Here is a 17,530-nt window from a genome sequence, read left to right on the forward strand (position 1 = left end):
TCCTTAGAATGCACTAAATCAGTTACCCCCGAAAGTATGTTTATAGTAATGTGCAACTACTATGTGGCTGATGTTTGTTTAAATCAAGAAAATAAATCTAGATGCTTAAGGAGAGTCATATGATGACCTTGATAGATCTTTTTTAATTTTCAACTTTTCTCCAAAAGCCTCAAAAGTATTCCCTTAATTTCTCATATATTTATTGCTCTTGTAAAGAAATGCATAAATGAATAATTCTAAGGCTTTAATAAAGCAAAAACTCAAAAGTTATTATCAACAAATTAAAATGACAAGTAAAATCACCAATAACTTTTGTTTTGTTTTTGCATTCCGTGACATACTTTTTTGCTACGTTACTTCCGAAGCACTACAGGGCCTGTGCGATTTTTTCCAACCTCTTAGTACAGCTGATCTGCTGGCTCACCTTTGTGAAGGCACCCAGTCCCCCGGACAAAGGCTTTGTGCTCTGAACCTTGGACTGGCTTCCAATCGGACAGAGAGGAGGCATGGCTGCAAACAGTGATTCTTCCTGCCAACGAAACAAACAGGACGCAATCATGACCAGCAAGCACCAGGCTTTCTCCAGTTAAAAGATACGAGAAGAGAAATATGCAAAGAAGAACATGCATATAAACTTTATTTCATGTTTGATAAATGTGTTTAGATAACAGATTGTAGGATAAGGAGGAAACAATTTGTCCCTATGTTGGTCTATAGTGAAGTCTGTATGCTTCACACTTTATAATATCAGTGAAAAACAGAAACATAAATTCTTACTTTTCCTTTAGTATTGTGTACATAATGCAAAAAAAACCTGAAAAATCTGATACATCATCTCAAACATTTGGTATTTTGGAAAAGAAGGCATTTGAAGCAACTATAAATAACAGTGACTCAGTCACAACCCTAAAGGTTTCATGACAGCCTGCAGGCAGGCAGTTGCTGTTGCTGATCCTCTCTAAAAGTTCAGTGTGGCATCTTCACTGTGCTAAATTAAGGATCCCTTTCCGTCATCAACAGAAAGAGGTTTCCATTGCATTCAAAGGATAAGGCACAACAATCAATAAAGATTCGACAGGGCATTCCCAGCATGTTTTTATGTCTGTATTACAACACATCACCACTTATGACTATGGGCATGATGTCAATAAGAGTCAAATGCCTTTAGTTTCAGTACTAAACATTGAGACACAAGAGCACCAAACATAATATTAATGTAAGTGGAAACTTATACCTTTCATATTTTGTATGACGCTGTAACATAGGAAAGGGGGAAGATTAAGGGCAAACGGGCATTGCTCATTTGCAAGAATTATTTAGATCCACCTTTTATACCAGTAGCCTCATCATACATACAGTATAGCACATTAATTAGTCAGAGGTGACAGGGCTTATCTTAAATTGTTACCCCATAGTCTCACCAAGCAACTATCCAGTAGAGGGCACTGCATTTCAATAAAAGGTGAAGTTTTTCTCCATATTTACTACAGGAGGGACCCAGCCTTTTTTTCTCCTACCAACTTCTCAAGTTAAGGATGCAGTGCTCCTTTGACAATGCGCCATTTTGAAGAGGTTTCAGACAAACACAGCAAAAACCGCTAAACTGGGCAAACTGCCCCCATGTAAAGCTGAGAAGATGAAAGATTATACACCTTACAAGAGATGATACACAGTAAACTATACAGTGATACACTGTAAAACCATGCACAGTTAAGAAGACTTGTGAAATAAGTAAAAAAGTAAAAGCATCACCATAATAATTGTCAGTGTTCTTTTTCAATTTCAAAATGTTGGTATTGGCGTTAAAAGTAAACAATCGTTTAGTCAGATTTTATCTAAGCACCTTATTCCTCCTAATTCAGATTAGACTTTTTGATTCCTACAAAGGGATTTCAACAAACCATCATTGAGCCTGGGAGCTTACCTTCACTCCCGACGTGATGAAGCTGGTGCCGTGGACTTTGGGTGCTGGTGATCGTGCTCCCTGAGACACCTGGGGGGAGCTGGACTGCTTGCCTGTCGGACTTCCTGTGGCAAAGAATCACAAAACTGAACTATTAGTTGTCCCAGAAAAATACAGTAAGTGTTTATCACAAAAGCTCCTCTCAACCACTTTTTATTTCAGAATTCCCTCTTGAACTGGGATGGACAACAACTTGATTGGTGGAATTTAAGGATCCTACAGGAGCTCCAGGATCTCAGAATCAAAGATAGTTCCCAGTTTCCACAACATGCACTGTATTGTTCTAAATTAGCAAGACAATTTTCCACAGGACCCTTTTACTCCCACCAAAATGTTGAAATACATGAGAAAATTATTTTAATGCCAGTTCATGAGTTATGTAACTTATTGGTAATATATATATATGTATGTGTATATATTTAACTGATTTCACAGTAGACAAGTAATTCTGTGGAAAATTCCACATTAATGCAATTCCCCAGGGAGTGATACAAGTACAGTTCAAGTACCAAAAATACACACAGAAGGGCCGTTTAACTGTTTGTCATGCACAACTTTCAAAATAAAGAAAATGCTTTATCAGCTGCTTCAAATCACACTATATTCATGTATGACTACAGCATAGATGTAACCAATTTTCCAATGGCAGGTGACTGAAGTGGATCTATGTGGGGAGTATGTAGAATCAAGAAAACTCCTAACAGCTACAAAATGAAACTATGATACTGCTGTACTGCTGTGAGCCTGTTGCCTACCTCCCTCATTGTACGTCTTTAATACCCACCAAGAGCAGTTCCTTCAGGACTCTCATCTATCCTCTTTAATCTCTCCCTGTCACCAGGCCGCAGCAAGCAGCAGGCTTGTAGCCATAGAAACCTTCAGAACAGTGCTTTCTCACTGCATGTTATCATTTTTGTGGGCTTAGAATAAAGACTGTTTTTTAAAAACAAGTTTCCAAAGGCATATTTATCACTCTCCATAACTGACAAAGGACAGCTGCTCTGGCTCTGTGCAAGCTTGCTCTTTAATGCATTCATCTTTTTTATTTCTGTACAGTGCTTTAAAACTAAGGAATTGTAAGGAAAGCAGGACAGGTACACTAAAATTGTGGAGCCCATGAATGGGATGCAGCTTTGCACAGCTGAGCTGAGTGTCTTTTAAAAACCAAAAGCGAAAAGAGCTGGAAACAAGATTGAGTAATTTTTTTCTGCATCAGGACATTTAAGATGGATGAGTATGCAGATATGCATAGTTTTTTCCTGAACCTACTCCTCAGTAAAGGTTTCCTAAAGTGCTGAGATGTACACAGTGAAGAAATCTTAGTCAGCTTACAGTAACAAAACAAACATACATGTGCCACTTAGTCTGGGATAAATATTGCTTTTGAAGTGTTTGGTTTAGCATTACTCAAACATGTTAGATACAGTACATTATGCTAAATTGATGGTATACGGTCATACCAAGATAGATATATACAGTAGATGAAACATAGTAGGCAGATCAAATAAACAATTAAATAACATACATAATGGAGAAAAGGGAAAAATTAAGTCTGTTGATGGAAGATTGAAAACACAGTGGGGACACACACGGATACATGGCAACAGAAAAAAAGAATACAGACAGACATCTTCTATTGATAAACCAGCAGGATACGGTCTCTAAGATGAGAGAGGTGTTAAAATGTCAGCTAGGGGGAGCTGCTGCAGCACTGCGATAGTGAGAAGGCCTTGCGGTACCTGCAGCCGAGGATGCCATGCCAATGCCCTGCCCAGGCTTGTCCACGATGATGTAGGGGTTGTTGATGACAGAGGAAGCCTGCTTCATGTGCACTGGGGTGGAGGTGGGGGTGCGGGGTAGGGGGGAATGACTGGGGGTGGAGATGGGAGAGCCTGGAGCACAGAAAGAAATAAAGACAAGCATTCAATAAGCCCACTGCAGTCAGCAGCTTCACTGACTGGTCTTGGGCAAGATGGTAAGCCCAACCAGGAGATGGCTGTCCTGTCCATCCTGACCAGGTTGTTTAGGTCTGCTGTGTTATTTGTTACTCCAAGCATTTACTTTTTTTTTACCAAATAGCTTCCACTTCACTTCCCAGGTCACCCTACATCATTTGGTGGATAATACCCAAGTGGAGAAGAAGCTACTTTATGTGATCTTTCAAATATCTCAAATGAGATGCCACGGTCTCTTACAGGTTGAATAATTTAATTTGTTCCTTTCATCAAGTAGTATAGGGCACAAGTAACTACTTTTCTAAATTAGAAACGAGATGTCCAAGATAGTGGCCTTCAAGCACTTGGTTTTATTGGTATACAAATCAAAACTGCAGAGTGCTGAAAGAACTGATCCCAAAAGAACTGTCCTATGCTCACAACTGTAAACATTTTTTTATAAATACATAAAGGATTACATTACTACAGATAAGGAAGATAGAAGAACTGTTAAAAAAAACCCTAAGAGAGAAGAATTTGGTCAGCAAAAGATCTGAGTGAGTCACCAACAGGGTTTCTAGTTCTGTACTGAAGTTTTTTTCTCTTGTGTAAACATCCTGCAAAAGAGTCTAGGAGGGTCCTCTGTGAGGTTTTTAGAATTATTACTAGACAAGCATGAAGAATAATAAAAAACAGAGTCTCAGCAGGGCAGCATCACATTCAACAAATGTAATACAACACGCTTGAAGCAAACAAAGTAACTTAAAAGTGATTTACAGTATATCCAGTATAAGACGGCACAACTGCTTCAAGAGAACTTGGGTACCTGATACAATCTTGCAGCTCATAGTGATTGGCTGGAAAGACTTCCCAGGGGACTCCGCAGGGTTGGGTGCCTGTCCCTGCGGCACGATTTTACAGCTTGCTGTGATTGGTTGAAAGGCAGAGTTCCCATGAGAACCAAGAGTGATTTTCTCAGTGGCTTTGGGCCGAGTTGGTGTGCGCTCTGCGGAGAGGAGGGTGTAGCCAGTGGATCTGCCAGCTTCACTTTTGATAGGGAATCCTAAAGGAGACAGAAAGTAAGCCTTCACATACAGTCTTATGTAAAGGAAGCTTGTTGGAGAACATGACTTCATAACTGTAGATTAATATGCTCCAGGATTTTCAACCTGCTGCTGAATCACCAATGAAGTAAACCTTTGGCAGGTGAAGAGATCAAGTTGATTCATACCTTTTCTGTTTTACTCTTTGCTGTCTGACACTATTAATTGCAAAGTTAAGAGCCTTTCATAAATCATCCTTATTAGCATACAGCAATGTTAATTCTGGAAATTGAGAAGACTAAGATGAAAACAGTGGGGCATTATTCTGAATAGGCTTTGAAATATGAGCAATTTCTGAAGATTCCACAGCTTGCCATCTCTTATGATGCATTTGAACTTCATACTGTAGTATTAATTTATGTTGCTCATGTATTTCTCAGACGTCACTTACATTTCTACCCATTTACACAGCTAGGCATTTACTAGAGCAAAGCAAGTACAGGGTACATTGCTCAAAAGGTACATCAGTAATGTCCACCTGGAATATGAACCCCCAGAACAAAGTATTAAGTCCAGAGCCCTTTCCACTCCAATTTTCACATGGCCTTGGCTCTTTTAACAATGTGACCTTACACAGCTATTAATGAAGAGGTTCATACCAACCATTTTTGTGTCTTCCTAGTTTTTGAACATCGTGTGCTTTCTGCTTAAAACAGAGCTCTGCATCAATTAGGTTTTGCAATAATGAACACAATTCTGTGAAAAAATACCCTTAGAAAAAACTATAAAAGAGGATTGAAGTGATAAGAGTAAGCACAGTATTATCAATGTAACAGTGGCACCGATATGGAAGGCACTTTAAAGCTTAGCTCTGTGCCGGCAGTTACATGCACGTCCAAAGAATTACATCCAATATAACTAACATCTTTTCAGATGCTACTGTGGAATAGTGGAATGGAATTTCAGTATTAAATTTCACATATGGAAGATATGAGTCATGAAAAAAAATCACACATTAGCTCTATGGACAATGATAATTAATCAACAAAAATCTCTTACAGTTTGCACATTAAAATGCAATCTGTTTTTATCAAGTAGGCGAAAACCTGCTGTGTGTCTCAAGGCATTATCTTCACCCCTATGTTTAACAGGAATTGGCTTTTCAACTTTGGCGAAGAGAAACATCTTACATCAAATCAGGAGGGGGCAAAAACAATTGACTATCCCAAAGAAATAATATACTCCACACTGAAGTCTGATAAGCACACGGGGCACCACCTACTTTATCACTGCTTCACTTGAGAAATCATTTCCTCCATGCATTCGTTTTCCCCACAAAAAACCATTACGGTAGGAATCCACCGAAAAACAAGGGCTGAAATGAAGAGCCCTTCCACGCGGGCACCTGCTCACCTTTCTCCGCCGTGCTGAGCGAGTCCTGAGTGAGACGGACCGGGGAGGACGGGCGGCCTGCAGAAGGCCCGGGAGTCTGGGGAGCGGAGGAGGGGGCATCGGGCTGAGCGGAGGCTGGCTGGCGGGAGGAAGAGCAGGGGAAAGAGAAGAACTCCTCCCCCAGAGAGTTTCGGTGCAGCTCCACGTCCACCACCTCCCGTGCAAAAAGAGAGAGGGTGAAGACAAAGTCTTGATTGCGTAAATGAAGACGGTATTGTGTTTGTAACAATGTCCGCTATTGGGCGGGCAGCACAGCACTGTTCTGTTAAAACGCCACTAACGGAAAGCTGGAAGGGCAGAGAATGAAAGAGAAGGAAGAGTGAAAGAGGGCGGAAAATGGGACGAGGACTGAAAAAGACTGGAAGGGAAGTTGAAAATAAGAGATCAAGTTATTATGAAGGTCAGGGAGAAACAAAGAAAGGAAAGGAGATGTAGGAAGTCAGAGCATGCAGTAACACAAGTGAAGGGTGTTACTAGAGTTCGTTTCTAAGCTATACACAACACAAGCTGAAGACAACAAGAAAGGATGTTTTCACAATGAGATGGTTTGGCTCTTCCAAGTCACCCAGTCATTTGCAGCTGCAAGGACTAATTAGGAACACATGCTTCAGTTTCAGATTTCAATTTTTAGCAGCTTGCTTCGTTTCATTCTGAGGTTAAAACTTGACCAGCATCTTTCAGTACCGCCTAGCCAACTGGTGAGTTTTTTTTTCTAACGCTTTTACATAAAAACAAGGTCACAATAATTGCCAAACTCTATGAATCATCACACAGATTAAAAAGAATGTCACCTGAGACCACTGTTTATGCTTTTTAGCTACACAAGTCTTTCTGAAGTTCGAGGCTAGGAAATCCTAGGAGAACCTTGTAGGCCGTGTAGTGTTAATTGACTAATATCAAAACAGAGAACAAAACCAATATATCAGATGCTACATTACAAGGAAAAGTCTATGGCTGCATATTTTAGGCATAACATGATCAAACTGTTCAGCCACCAGCTCACGGCACCTTACCGTTTCTGCACCAAGGGTCTGCAGACCAGTGTATGTTCTGTCAAGCTGTGTGAAAAGAAAATCAAGGGGAATAATCAGGTGAGCAGCTCTACATCAGAGAAGAGTACTGCCTTGCCTAGAAGGCAGCTAATTGAAACTGCAAAAAAGAACAGCAACACAGACCAATATAAATGTGTTCCACGCAAATAGCAACAAGAAATGAATATGTAATTATAACAAGTTAGCATATTCAAATAAAAATACGTACACATGTAGGTGGATTTCAGCAGACAAAGAATATATTAAAAACTGCCTAATAGATGTTTATCTGACTTTCATTACATACTGGCTCTCAACAGGATTGTCTGCATTTTCCCGTTTTGCTTTCATTTTTTCTTCTGTACTTCATTTACTGCACAAAAGAGACAAGCAATGCAGTAGTTTACTAAAGGTACTGTCTTTCTCGGTGACCCCTGCTGATCCCACCTTGCACACATCCTCTCTTTTAAGAATGCGAAATGCCAGCAGGAACAGAGACAGCCGACTTGATTTTACCCACAGCGGTCGCCCTACCTTCAGATGGTGAATGATATCGATGCGTTTGTTTCGCGGGTCCTTGAAGTGTATCTGCACTCGAACGGGAAACTCCCCCCAGCCTCGCCGGGTCAGGTGGAAAGGTGGCTCACTGTGGCACAAAGACATCAACAAAGCACGACACTCAGCTGTCAATTACAGAGCAGTAAAGATACGTCTCAGGGCCAAAGCTGTGAGCGATCGCACTCACAATTTTAAAAGCCAAATTCAAAGACACAGTCAAAGTTTACTTACTAAATCCTGAAAATCGGAGCATTTGCTGACCGCCACTGTCTGTATAATTTACCCAAGAACGAAAGTGTTTGGCTAAGCTTTTTTTGGGGTACTCTGCCTTTGAAGGCATTTGCCTGGATGGTACAGTACCTGTTCCTTGTTCTTGTGCCCTGCTCTTTATTTGTATGTTCTGCTCTACGTTCACAAAATGTTGCACACAAAAATGCTGCTTTCATTGAGTTTCCAGCTAGCTTATCAGTACTTTGAAACACTTTGAATACAAAGATACGAAACTGCACATAATCCCTAAGAGGTGAAAAATGAAACAGCACAGAAAACGGAACTGAGATAATAAGCCACATATATCAAGGAATTAACAAGGCACACTTCAAATGAGTATTTAAGAGTAATGAAAAGAAAAAAGAAAAAAAAGTACAGAAAATCAGATATGACAGACCATGAAAACTGAATCCTGAGGCTTAATGGTTTAAGTTAAACACTCACCCACAGCAAACTTTTAAAAGAGTTTTCATTGAAAATGAAACAGGACCCATTTAAGATCAACATGCTGTGTCATTAAAATAAGACTTGCTTCGTAGAGAGGCTTGTCCTGGAATGGCATGATCTCCTGGTCTTTTTACATTAGCGAGCCAGTGGCTGGGGCAGATCACTGTTAACCTTGCTGTGTAATAGTTAATATTTTTTAACAATGTACAGGGGAATGTATGTAAATGTACCACTGGTGTACATACAGTACAGAGGGGGTCCCCGTTATAATTCACTCTGAAATATGTTTACCTCACTAATGTTGTCAAGCTATTGGGGCTGCAGTTTAAAAAAATCACTTGCATTTACGTGTACTGTACTGTATTTAGGTAGCTACCATCAACACTTAGTCCCAAACCCTACTCTATTCCATTTATTCTTAGAGGAAAAACCTCTCTGATTTAAGGTAAATTTAAGTTTATGCCCTTAACATCCCCAACCCTTCATACTTACATTTTTCTTATTGGGAAAACTTTCCCCATATATCTTGTCTTGCTATAAGTTACTTTCTTATAACAAATATCGGAGACCCTCTGTATATGCCTTGCTACCATTACACAGGTAATGCTTAGTTTATAAGGTAAATATTTTTTTCTTCAGTACACAATGCTGGTTTTTCTTGCATACATCTGGGTTCTCTCATTATATTTAGTTTCTGTAAATATTTGTATACTAGTTATGTAACATATCTAGATATATGTAACCATTACAAGCAAACCTTACATGATTAGTATCATGGAAGAATTTAAGATTGTGACTTCACAAGCCACTTGAGGGCAGTGTGAACATAAGAATATACAGCTTTTTTAGTGTTAGCTTAAATACAGTTTGAATTCTTGTGACACTAAAAAGTACTAAATCAAATATGGCCTAGAATAAACCAAACTGAGTATGCAAGGAATGTCCAGAATCGTGTTAAGAACAACAACCTAATGACCGGCAGGAACTATTCAAGATGACCACTGGCACTATTGTGACATTTTTTGTCAAATTCCAGTCTTCAAGAACAAAAGGGTCTCCCCAGACATGCAGCACTATTGTAATTATCCTGTATCTAGTCTTTCTTTACCTGTATCTAGTCTTTCTTTCATCTGGTATCTAGTCTTTCTAGTCTTTCTAAGTACAAGTATGCTTAAGCACAAATGAATGAACAATTCTAGTCAGCAAGCAAAACTAAAAGAGTGGTTGCTGAATCTTTCATAAGTACAAACTGAAACTGCAATCAACATCAGGCCTGGTGACAAAAGCATCTCTGCCCCCAGGCCTGTCCAAATAACTTCAAAAAAGAAACCGCAAGTCATACAATGAAAATGAACTGCTTTTTTCTACGTAAACACATCCTTATACTGTGGCTGAATTGTTTTAGATTTCTATAGAATACAGCTTCTCTGTCAACTGAAACATCTTCAGCTGGAAAGGAAATGTAGCCTCAACAATTCACTTTAAAAACATGCCAACCAATAAACAACTGAAAGCAAATAGCACAAACGTCCTCACTGAGCACCCCTTTTCCTAAAAAAGGGCCAACGATGGAATCAATCAAGATGACCTGGAGGCTTCTTCTGAACACACCTGACTTCCACCAAATCATTGGGCTTGTAGCTGGGATGTAGGAAGAACCAAACTTTTTTGACAAAGTGATCGATGGTGGGCTCTTTTCTGGAACCCCTGACATAAACCATCCACTTGTGTGTTGACTGGTCATTTTCTTCCCTCTTATCTGGTGGTATGTACCTGAGAGAGAAGAGAAAAAAAACTTTAAATTTGGGTGTTCATGACTTGTACTGCTCGCGTCGGCTACTTGATCAGCATCAGTCGATGAAATGTTTTACTTGTTCCAAACAGTGTTTTAAATAAGACCAAGCATCTCGGTACAAAAAACATCAAAAACATATGCAGTTTGTTTCATGTGAAATGTGATAAACTTTAGAATAGAACATGCATCTTCAAAGAGTCATGAAGGTTCAATGTGTAAGGATCTGTTCTTCTAATCAACAGGCCTAAATGACATGAAGGAAGAAGTAACAACCAAACAAGAACTTTGCCTTTGTAAAAGGAATACAGTCCCCTACTCATGAAGCAAAACACTGTGTAAGAAGTATCCTTTATAACATCAGACACTTCTTAAACATCTTAAACTCATTATGTGAGACAGTGACTCTCATTCTGCACTATCTGTCAACAGCCATTCACACAAAGACAAGTTCCAAGAATTCTAGCTAGTCTGCCTCCAGTCCAAAAGAAACAAAGTGAGGCATGCATGGGTACTTCTAAGAAATTGTACCGGAACCTGATGTAAGTGAACGCTCTATATTCTGCTTAAAATGCTACTCAATCATCGTTACATGAGTACAGGCTGTTATTTGAATAACTGATATGTTATCGAATGCAGTATTTCAAGTACTTAAGTAATATATACCTTATAAATAGATACAATGTAGATGACAACATTAAAGCACTTTTTTTTCCAGGTAAAGCCGATTTAATATTATGCAAAAACTTTATTGTTGTTCTTCTTTATTACCCTGTCTGCACTCTTCCCTGTATTCATACCAGGCCCATGATTTAAAATAACACAGTAACAAATTACAACAGCTGAACTGTAACAAGACAATGCATGTCTGACTGTGCAGTTCGAAACGAAAACAGGCAGCATTGGAACACGACTCAAGAGAAAACGTCTGGCATACCCTGGAGGTATATATAACCCACATCTGGCATTATATCAGGGTGAACGTGATTCTTCTACCAAGCAGTGCCTGGCTGTGCACATTCCTATCACCATATTGTATAAGAGCTTCTGAAATCCTCCAGTTTCTTTCTTCCTTTTTTAAATGAACTCAGCATCATAATGCTGCTATTCTTAACCATAAGTGAAATGGAGAAAGCTTCATAGCAACAGGGGTGCGCTTTTACAGACTTCTGCTTCTAACCTCCCTACCTCCACCACCAACAAGCACACACTTACATCATGCTATAAAAGTGTCATACAAAATTATCTCTTCAATTATGAAACTTTTAGAGAATGTTATTGCAAAAGTCACAAAAACATGTTACTAGAACAAGTTTTCCACTACATGTGTGGAGACATGTGGGATCTTGTCTTATTCCAGAGTCCTTTAAGGCTGCTGTGGCAAGAAATTATTAATCTAAACTAAAAAGAAAAAGTTTTTTTTCAGTAAGAAAATTTCTACATCTATATATTGGAGTAGTATATGGTGTCTTTGACAAACTCCAAAGGGATGCTGCACAACATTAGCTTTCATATTGATTACCAAGGCTTTTAATGATGCACATGAAAAGAAAATATTCTGTTTGAGATTCTTCTACTTTGATCTTCAAAAAAGAAAAAGACTTTCTGAATGCTGTTGAAAATTTAAATTTATTTGAACTGTAAATGTCTTTTATACTGTCTATATAGTTGGCACTGTATCTGGTGTAACTCATGTAGTCATGCTCCAATTTGATGTTTCTATTTCTAATATAAAAAATACAAAATGGCTCACTACCTTTTTAATCTAAAAGATTCACGCGAAATCTCATTAAATATCCAATACAAACTGAAAACAAAACTAAAAACTAATAATAGAAGCATGAAGCAATGCATTCTTGCAAAATGTATGTAGCATATTCAGAAAATGACTATTTGTTTTAATACCCATGTTATTTTGTACAATTGTGATACAGTACCATGAGCTCTGGTTAGGTTTTAAGTAAAAACATACAAAACAGGGGATAGAAAGGTAATTAATTAAAACAAAGCAATTATTATATTAATCACATTTCTACTGGTGATCAGTCCTTTAGGAGTCACCCTTTATCTTATTTCTGTATTTTATTTTTATTATCTTAGGAATTCATTAAAAAAAAACAAATATCAGACAGGAGCTTAATACAAATAAAACAACAATAAATGTCAAAGACACTCCCATGCTGTGACCTCAGAACACACACAGTGCAGTGCCAGTTCTCCCCAGGAGGGACAGTGGTCTGGTGGACCTGCCCAGGTGGAGTATTGCATATTCACACCATATTTGGGTGAGCCTGTGTTACGTGCCCTGGTTTCCTTCTCAAAGGAAGGAAACACATTTCACAACACAGTGCACAACACTATGCACCTTTCAAATACATTTAGGTTCGTTTGGGTTGGCTACTCCACTTTGTTCCCAGTGCAACCAGTACTTGCAGTGGGATGACGGACAGAATCAATGGAGTACGATGTTCTCATCTCACTGTGGCCTTTCTGATGTCAACTGTGTTACCAGCAGTTATCGACATTGAAAGCTACGGACAGTAGAGTATGTACAGGTCTGTTCCCAGATTTGTCTTGTCTTAACACATTTGCAAAGAGTATGGGATTCCAGCAAGAACTGCAAGGTACATACTTGGAGACGTTTCCAACAACAATGGTTTTCTTCACATATAGGCGAGAGGAGTCTTCCCCTGTGGTGAGGAAGGTGAAGCGCTGGTCTGGCTCCTGAGGGGCAGAGACTCCAAAGGTATCCTTCAGAGATAAAGAGGCAAACCTCTGCAGCCACGACATTCTGCATTATATGGCACTTTCCGCAGTCCAATAAATGAATAGGATCATTTAAATGCAATCATGCTCTGAACATATTTTTCTAATAAAATAATCCCACCATTAACAATATATCATTTTATTCCTCTGTAGTAACACAAGCAATGTAGAATCACAGACTGGCTTGTATGGTCGAGGTGTCAGTGTAATAGGTTTTGAAACAATAAAGGTCAGTCAGTGCTCTTCTGTTTTACCCTAAATGAGGTGACTGCCAAGACTCCTGCCTGTATTTTTAATACTGTGACTGCACCGTTGATGGCCTGTATTCTACTTTGCTGTGAGTTTGTAGCACTGCACCTTATGGACCGCCTTCCATCAGATATCTCAAGTGCTTCAATGAAACATTTGTAAAAATGGATCAATTACATTCAGGTCATTTTGCAGGGCTAGGCTGCATTTCTAATTAATTTTAAAATTGGGCAGTTTGAATGCAGTACCTATGTAACATCTGGAACACGATCAATATTATAACATCATTTAAATTACGGAAAAATGATCAATGCTGTGCAAATAAGTATAGTTAACTCAAAGCGCACAGAGAATTAAAACCAGAGACCCTTTGGCCCTTTGGGACAAGTGTTTGACCCCCTTGCTGCACTGTCTTCCGCGGCGCTCTTGTGAGTTCACTCACCTTCCCCGTGTTTCTGCCCGGCCTGCGCTCCTGCTTGCTGGGCTCCTTCCAGGAGCTCTCGCCTTCTCTGTCAAGCCCCTCGCTCAGCTGAGTGATGGACTCCGTCTCCGACGGCACCAGGGAGGGGGTCTCTGAGCCTTGGTTCAACGGAGAGGAGGAACGGGAGGGCGACTCAAGGAACCGCTTTATCGCTGGGTGGTTGAAAACGGAAGGGTCACTCTTTGCCCCCTGCAGGGATAAAAAAAAACATTCTAACTTCTAAGGTATCTCATACTGGGAAAGACTGGAATAAACTGCTACCTAACACAGGTCTCCGCTCACACTTACTTGAGTTAATGTTTGATTCTTTTTATCAAAGCAAACTGTCATCATTTTGCATTCTCTCTTAATAAATCACTGTGATTATATGAAGGCAAGAAACATGTTATATGTGTAATAAACTCATGAGCTTAATTAGCAACCTGTTTTACAATAAGAACAGAAGACTTTTTTGTTCATTTGGCCCAACTGGTTTGCTTGGTTGCTAATAGCTAATTGATCCAATGATCTATTCCAGTCATTTGTTGAAAGAAGCCAGGGTATCCACTTCAATAATATGGCTACATAACATGTTTCAGGCGCCCATAGACTTTTGTTAAAAAAAAGAATTGATGCCTGAAAATGGTGCTATAAAGCATAGTCCTGACAATAAGCATTTTTGCCTGTTTAATGTTTTTGTAAGTCTGGTCCAGTTTATGAAGTCCTTGATGCATGTTGAAATTCCTGCCTCAATATCCTTTTTTAGGAATAATTGTACACCTGCATGCGTGCAGGAAAGCCTACTTACGCAGTGACACTAGGGAGACAAGAAAACAGGTACTTCAGAACTGGGGAGAGAAGTACTGACTGGCTCATTCTTTGTGAGGGGACATAAGAATCAAGAAACTAATTTACACAGACACAAATATTCAAGAATTTCCTGACAAAGACATATACCTTTCTAGTGTTAACACTGCAAAATTTCCTTGAACTTTTCTTCTTATACTATCAAAATCTGAGGAGCCCAGCACATCCTAAACAACAGCCAGTGTAAATTTGTGCAGGAAATATTCCGATTCACACAGGGAAAACACCAGGGAGCATTGCATGTCAATATGCAATGTCATCACATTGCTTCCTTTCCATAATTCCTGCACTTCAAGCCAGAAAAAGTTCAAAATTTAAGTCGCACAACAGAACAAAACGTTTAGATTTGTATACCAATGATCTTTATTGTTTTATCACTGATGTTTTAGGTTTCCACAAATGATGTTATAATAATTACAGTATGAATTTATTTAGCTCTAGTCCTAAATGTGTCTAGAGAATAGTAAGCAGTGGAAGTACTGATAATGCTAATAAGTATCTGTCAATATTGTTACAGGCGGATATGTTTCAGAGGTGGAAATGTCTTATTTGAGTTTTACAGTGAAGGATCATCTATCATATACAGTGCACAAACTGAAGAAGCAAAACAATTAGTTTCTATGCTTTTTGCTTATGATGAAAAGCATGTGTTTGTAAGACACTGAAGGAGAGAAAAAATAGTGCTTTAGTATGCATATAAATTAGTTCAAGTTTTAAGATTTCAGATGATATAAGAACACACTTAACCTACTTTATTTAAGTGCATCAATAAAAAATGTGCATCAATATTGACATTTTGTTGTGAAGAGAGATGGTTATTATTGGCTAGGCACAAAACCATGTAAGTAGTTTAAATCCAATACTTAATTGCCATAACAACTAGGTGCCTGGAATTTAGTTCAGTTAGCTCATACAATTAAAGATACAATACAAACATATAACACAAAGCCAACAACAGACTGCATCCAACCAACACATTTACAAACCATCCTAAACACACACCAGTAATAAAATAAATAACTGGGAAATAGATCAGAGTTGGGCCTGATGGAGTTACAATAAGTTGTGCAAAAATAAATTTTAAAGTGACTTTTAAAGTAGTTTATGTATCTCACAGCCTCCAGGTAGGTGCTGTTACAGAGCCTAGCAATCCTTCTCTTAATAGACTTTTAATCCACTCACCAGAGGGGAGAGAAGTAAAGTGGCTGGGCAGAGTGAAAAGGAAAGGCAAGGATCTTAAGAGCTTTGCGTTTCAGTCTAGAGTCGTAGAGTGAGTCCACAGAGGGAAGATGGCACCCTACAGTTTTGGAGGGGATATACACTACCCTCTCTAGCTGCTTCTTGTCCTGGGCAGAGGTGTTGCCATTGGACACAGTGATGAATAAGGTCAACACACTCTCAATGGTAGATCGGCAGATCTGTTTTACTGACATTAAGTTCTAGGTTGTTTAAGGCTGCACCATTCAACTAATTCAGCTACTTCATTCCTGTATACCAACTCATCACTGTTTGTGATGAGCCCTGTGAAAGCAGTGTCATCAGGGAATGCAAACATTTTGACTGAAACTGAATGTGAAATATAGCCATTTTTGTACAGAGAGTAAAGCAGAGGTGCTAAGACAATCCTGAGCAATGCCTGTCCTTCAACTTCACCACTTGCTTCCTATCAGAAAGGAAATCCAGTAGCCAATAACATAGAGTTTGATTAACACCCATCTCTACTAGCTTGTTAAAAGGCATGAGAGGGATCATTTTGGGAAAAGCAGAACTATAGTCAATAAAGAGGATGCTGGGTGCTTCTAGATTTTGAAAAAAATCATGGCTCCCCAGAGAGACTGCGACTGACCTGCTCTGTAGGAACAATGGCATTGTTCCAAGTGGATGTCGGACAAAAAAAACGGCCATAAGTTGTCAAAAACAGACAAGAAGTCAGGCCAATGTTCTGTAGTCATTGAGGCAATTCACAGTAGAGTTCTTAGGTAATGGAATTCTTAAAGCAGTGCGGGACCTTAGCCTGCTTAAGGGACAAATTGAAAATACCTTTGAAGATAGGAGGCACATTTCAGTGTTGCTTTGCTGCTGTTCTGTTTGCAGAACCTCAACTTACATCATGGTCCTGAATGATAAAGAGGAGCTGGAGAGGCTCTGCTGCTGTCTAGGTGCAATCTGTTGCATTCTGTTTTGTGCACCAAATCTGCAGTAATTTTCATTCAGCTTTGTCTGTGAGAAAGGATCGTCAACCGGAGCAGTTTGTTTCGGCTTGTAGTCAGTGATTAGTTGAAGGCCTTAGCTGAAGATTAGTTTATTTTCTACATTGTTCTTATATTCCGATTTGGCCCTTTTTACTGCATGTTTGAATTAATATTTGCTGGATATGAAGTTGGCATCATAGTGTATCTCTTTGAAAGCCCTGTTCTTCTTTTTCCACAGGGTTTTAACTTCCCTGTTGAGCCAGGGTTTATTATTATGGTAGACGGTGACTGATTTGCAAGGAATGCATTTCAGAAGCAAATATATGATGTTACTGCGTCAGTGAGCTCATTAAGATCAAGGCAGGCCTCCTTAAACATGTCCCAGTCTGTGATATCAAAACAATCCATTAGCACTTCTTTAGATGCAGCTGACTATTGTTTTACAGTTCCTCTGGTTGTTTTAGGAGCTTTGATCTCTCTTGGGATAAGAAATACGACCTTATGAT

At 39.1% G+C, this 17,530-nt stretch overlaps 1 protein-coding gene across 1 annotated transcript in view; it reads right to left on the reverse strand.

The window, feature by feature from the left end:
* Window positions 1-17,530, reverse strand: part of yeats2 (YEATS domain containing 2) — a 46,416-nt gene that overhangs the window by 21,882 nt on the left and 7,004 nt on the right. Inside the window, exons 6-15 of the mRNA XM_088914496.1 lie at window positions 13,948-14,175; window positions 13,123-13,241; window positions 10,310-10,471; window positions 7,958-8,069; window positions 7,406-7,450; window positions 6,354-6,546; window positions 4,724-4,960; window positions 3,703-3,855; window positions 1,925-2,028; window positions 425-529 (exon numbers count right to left, since the gene is read on the reverse strand). Of these exons, the coding sequence (XP_088770622.1) occupies window positions 425-529; window positions 1,925-2,028; window positions 3,703-3,855; window positions 4,724-4,960; window positions 6,354-6,546; window positions 7,406-7,450; window positions 7,958-8,069; window positions 10,310-10,471; window positions 13,123-13,241; window positions 13,948-14,175 (1,458 nt within the window). The remainder of the gene's footprint in view (window positions 1-424; window positions 530-1,924; window positions 2,029-3,702; window positions 3,856-4,723; window positions 4,961-6,353; window positions 6,547-7,405; window positions 7,451-7,957; window positions 8,070-10,309; window positions 10,472-13,122; window positions 13,242-13,947; window positions 14,176-17,530) is intronic.

Source organism: Atractosteus spatula, chromosome 4, assembly GCF_055471065.1.
Source record: "Atractosteus spatula isolate fAtrSpa1 chromosome 4, fAtrSpa1.hap1, whole genome shotgun sequence".
Lineage (NCBI taxonomy): Eukaryota > Metazoa > Chordata > Actinopteri > Semionotiformes > Lepisosteidae > Atractosteus > Atractosteus spatula.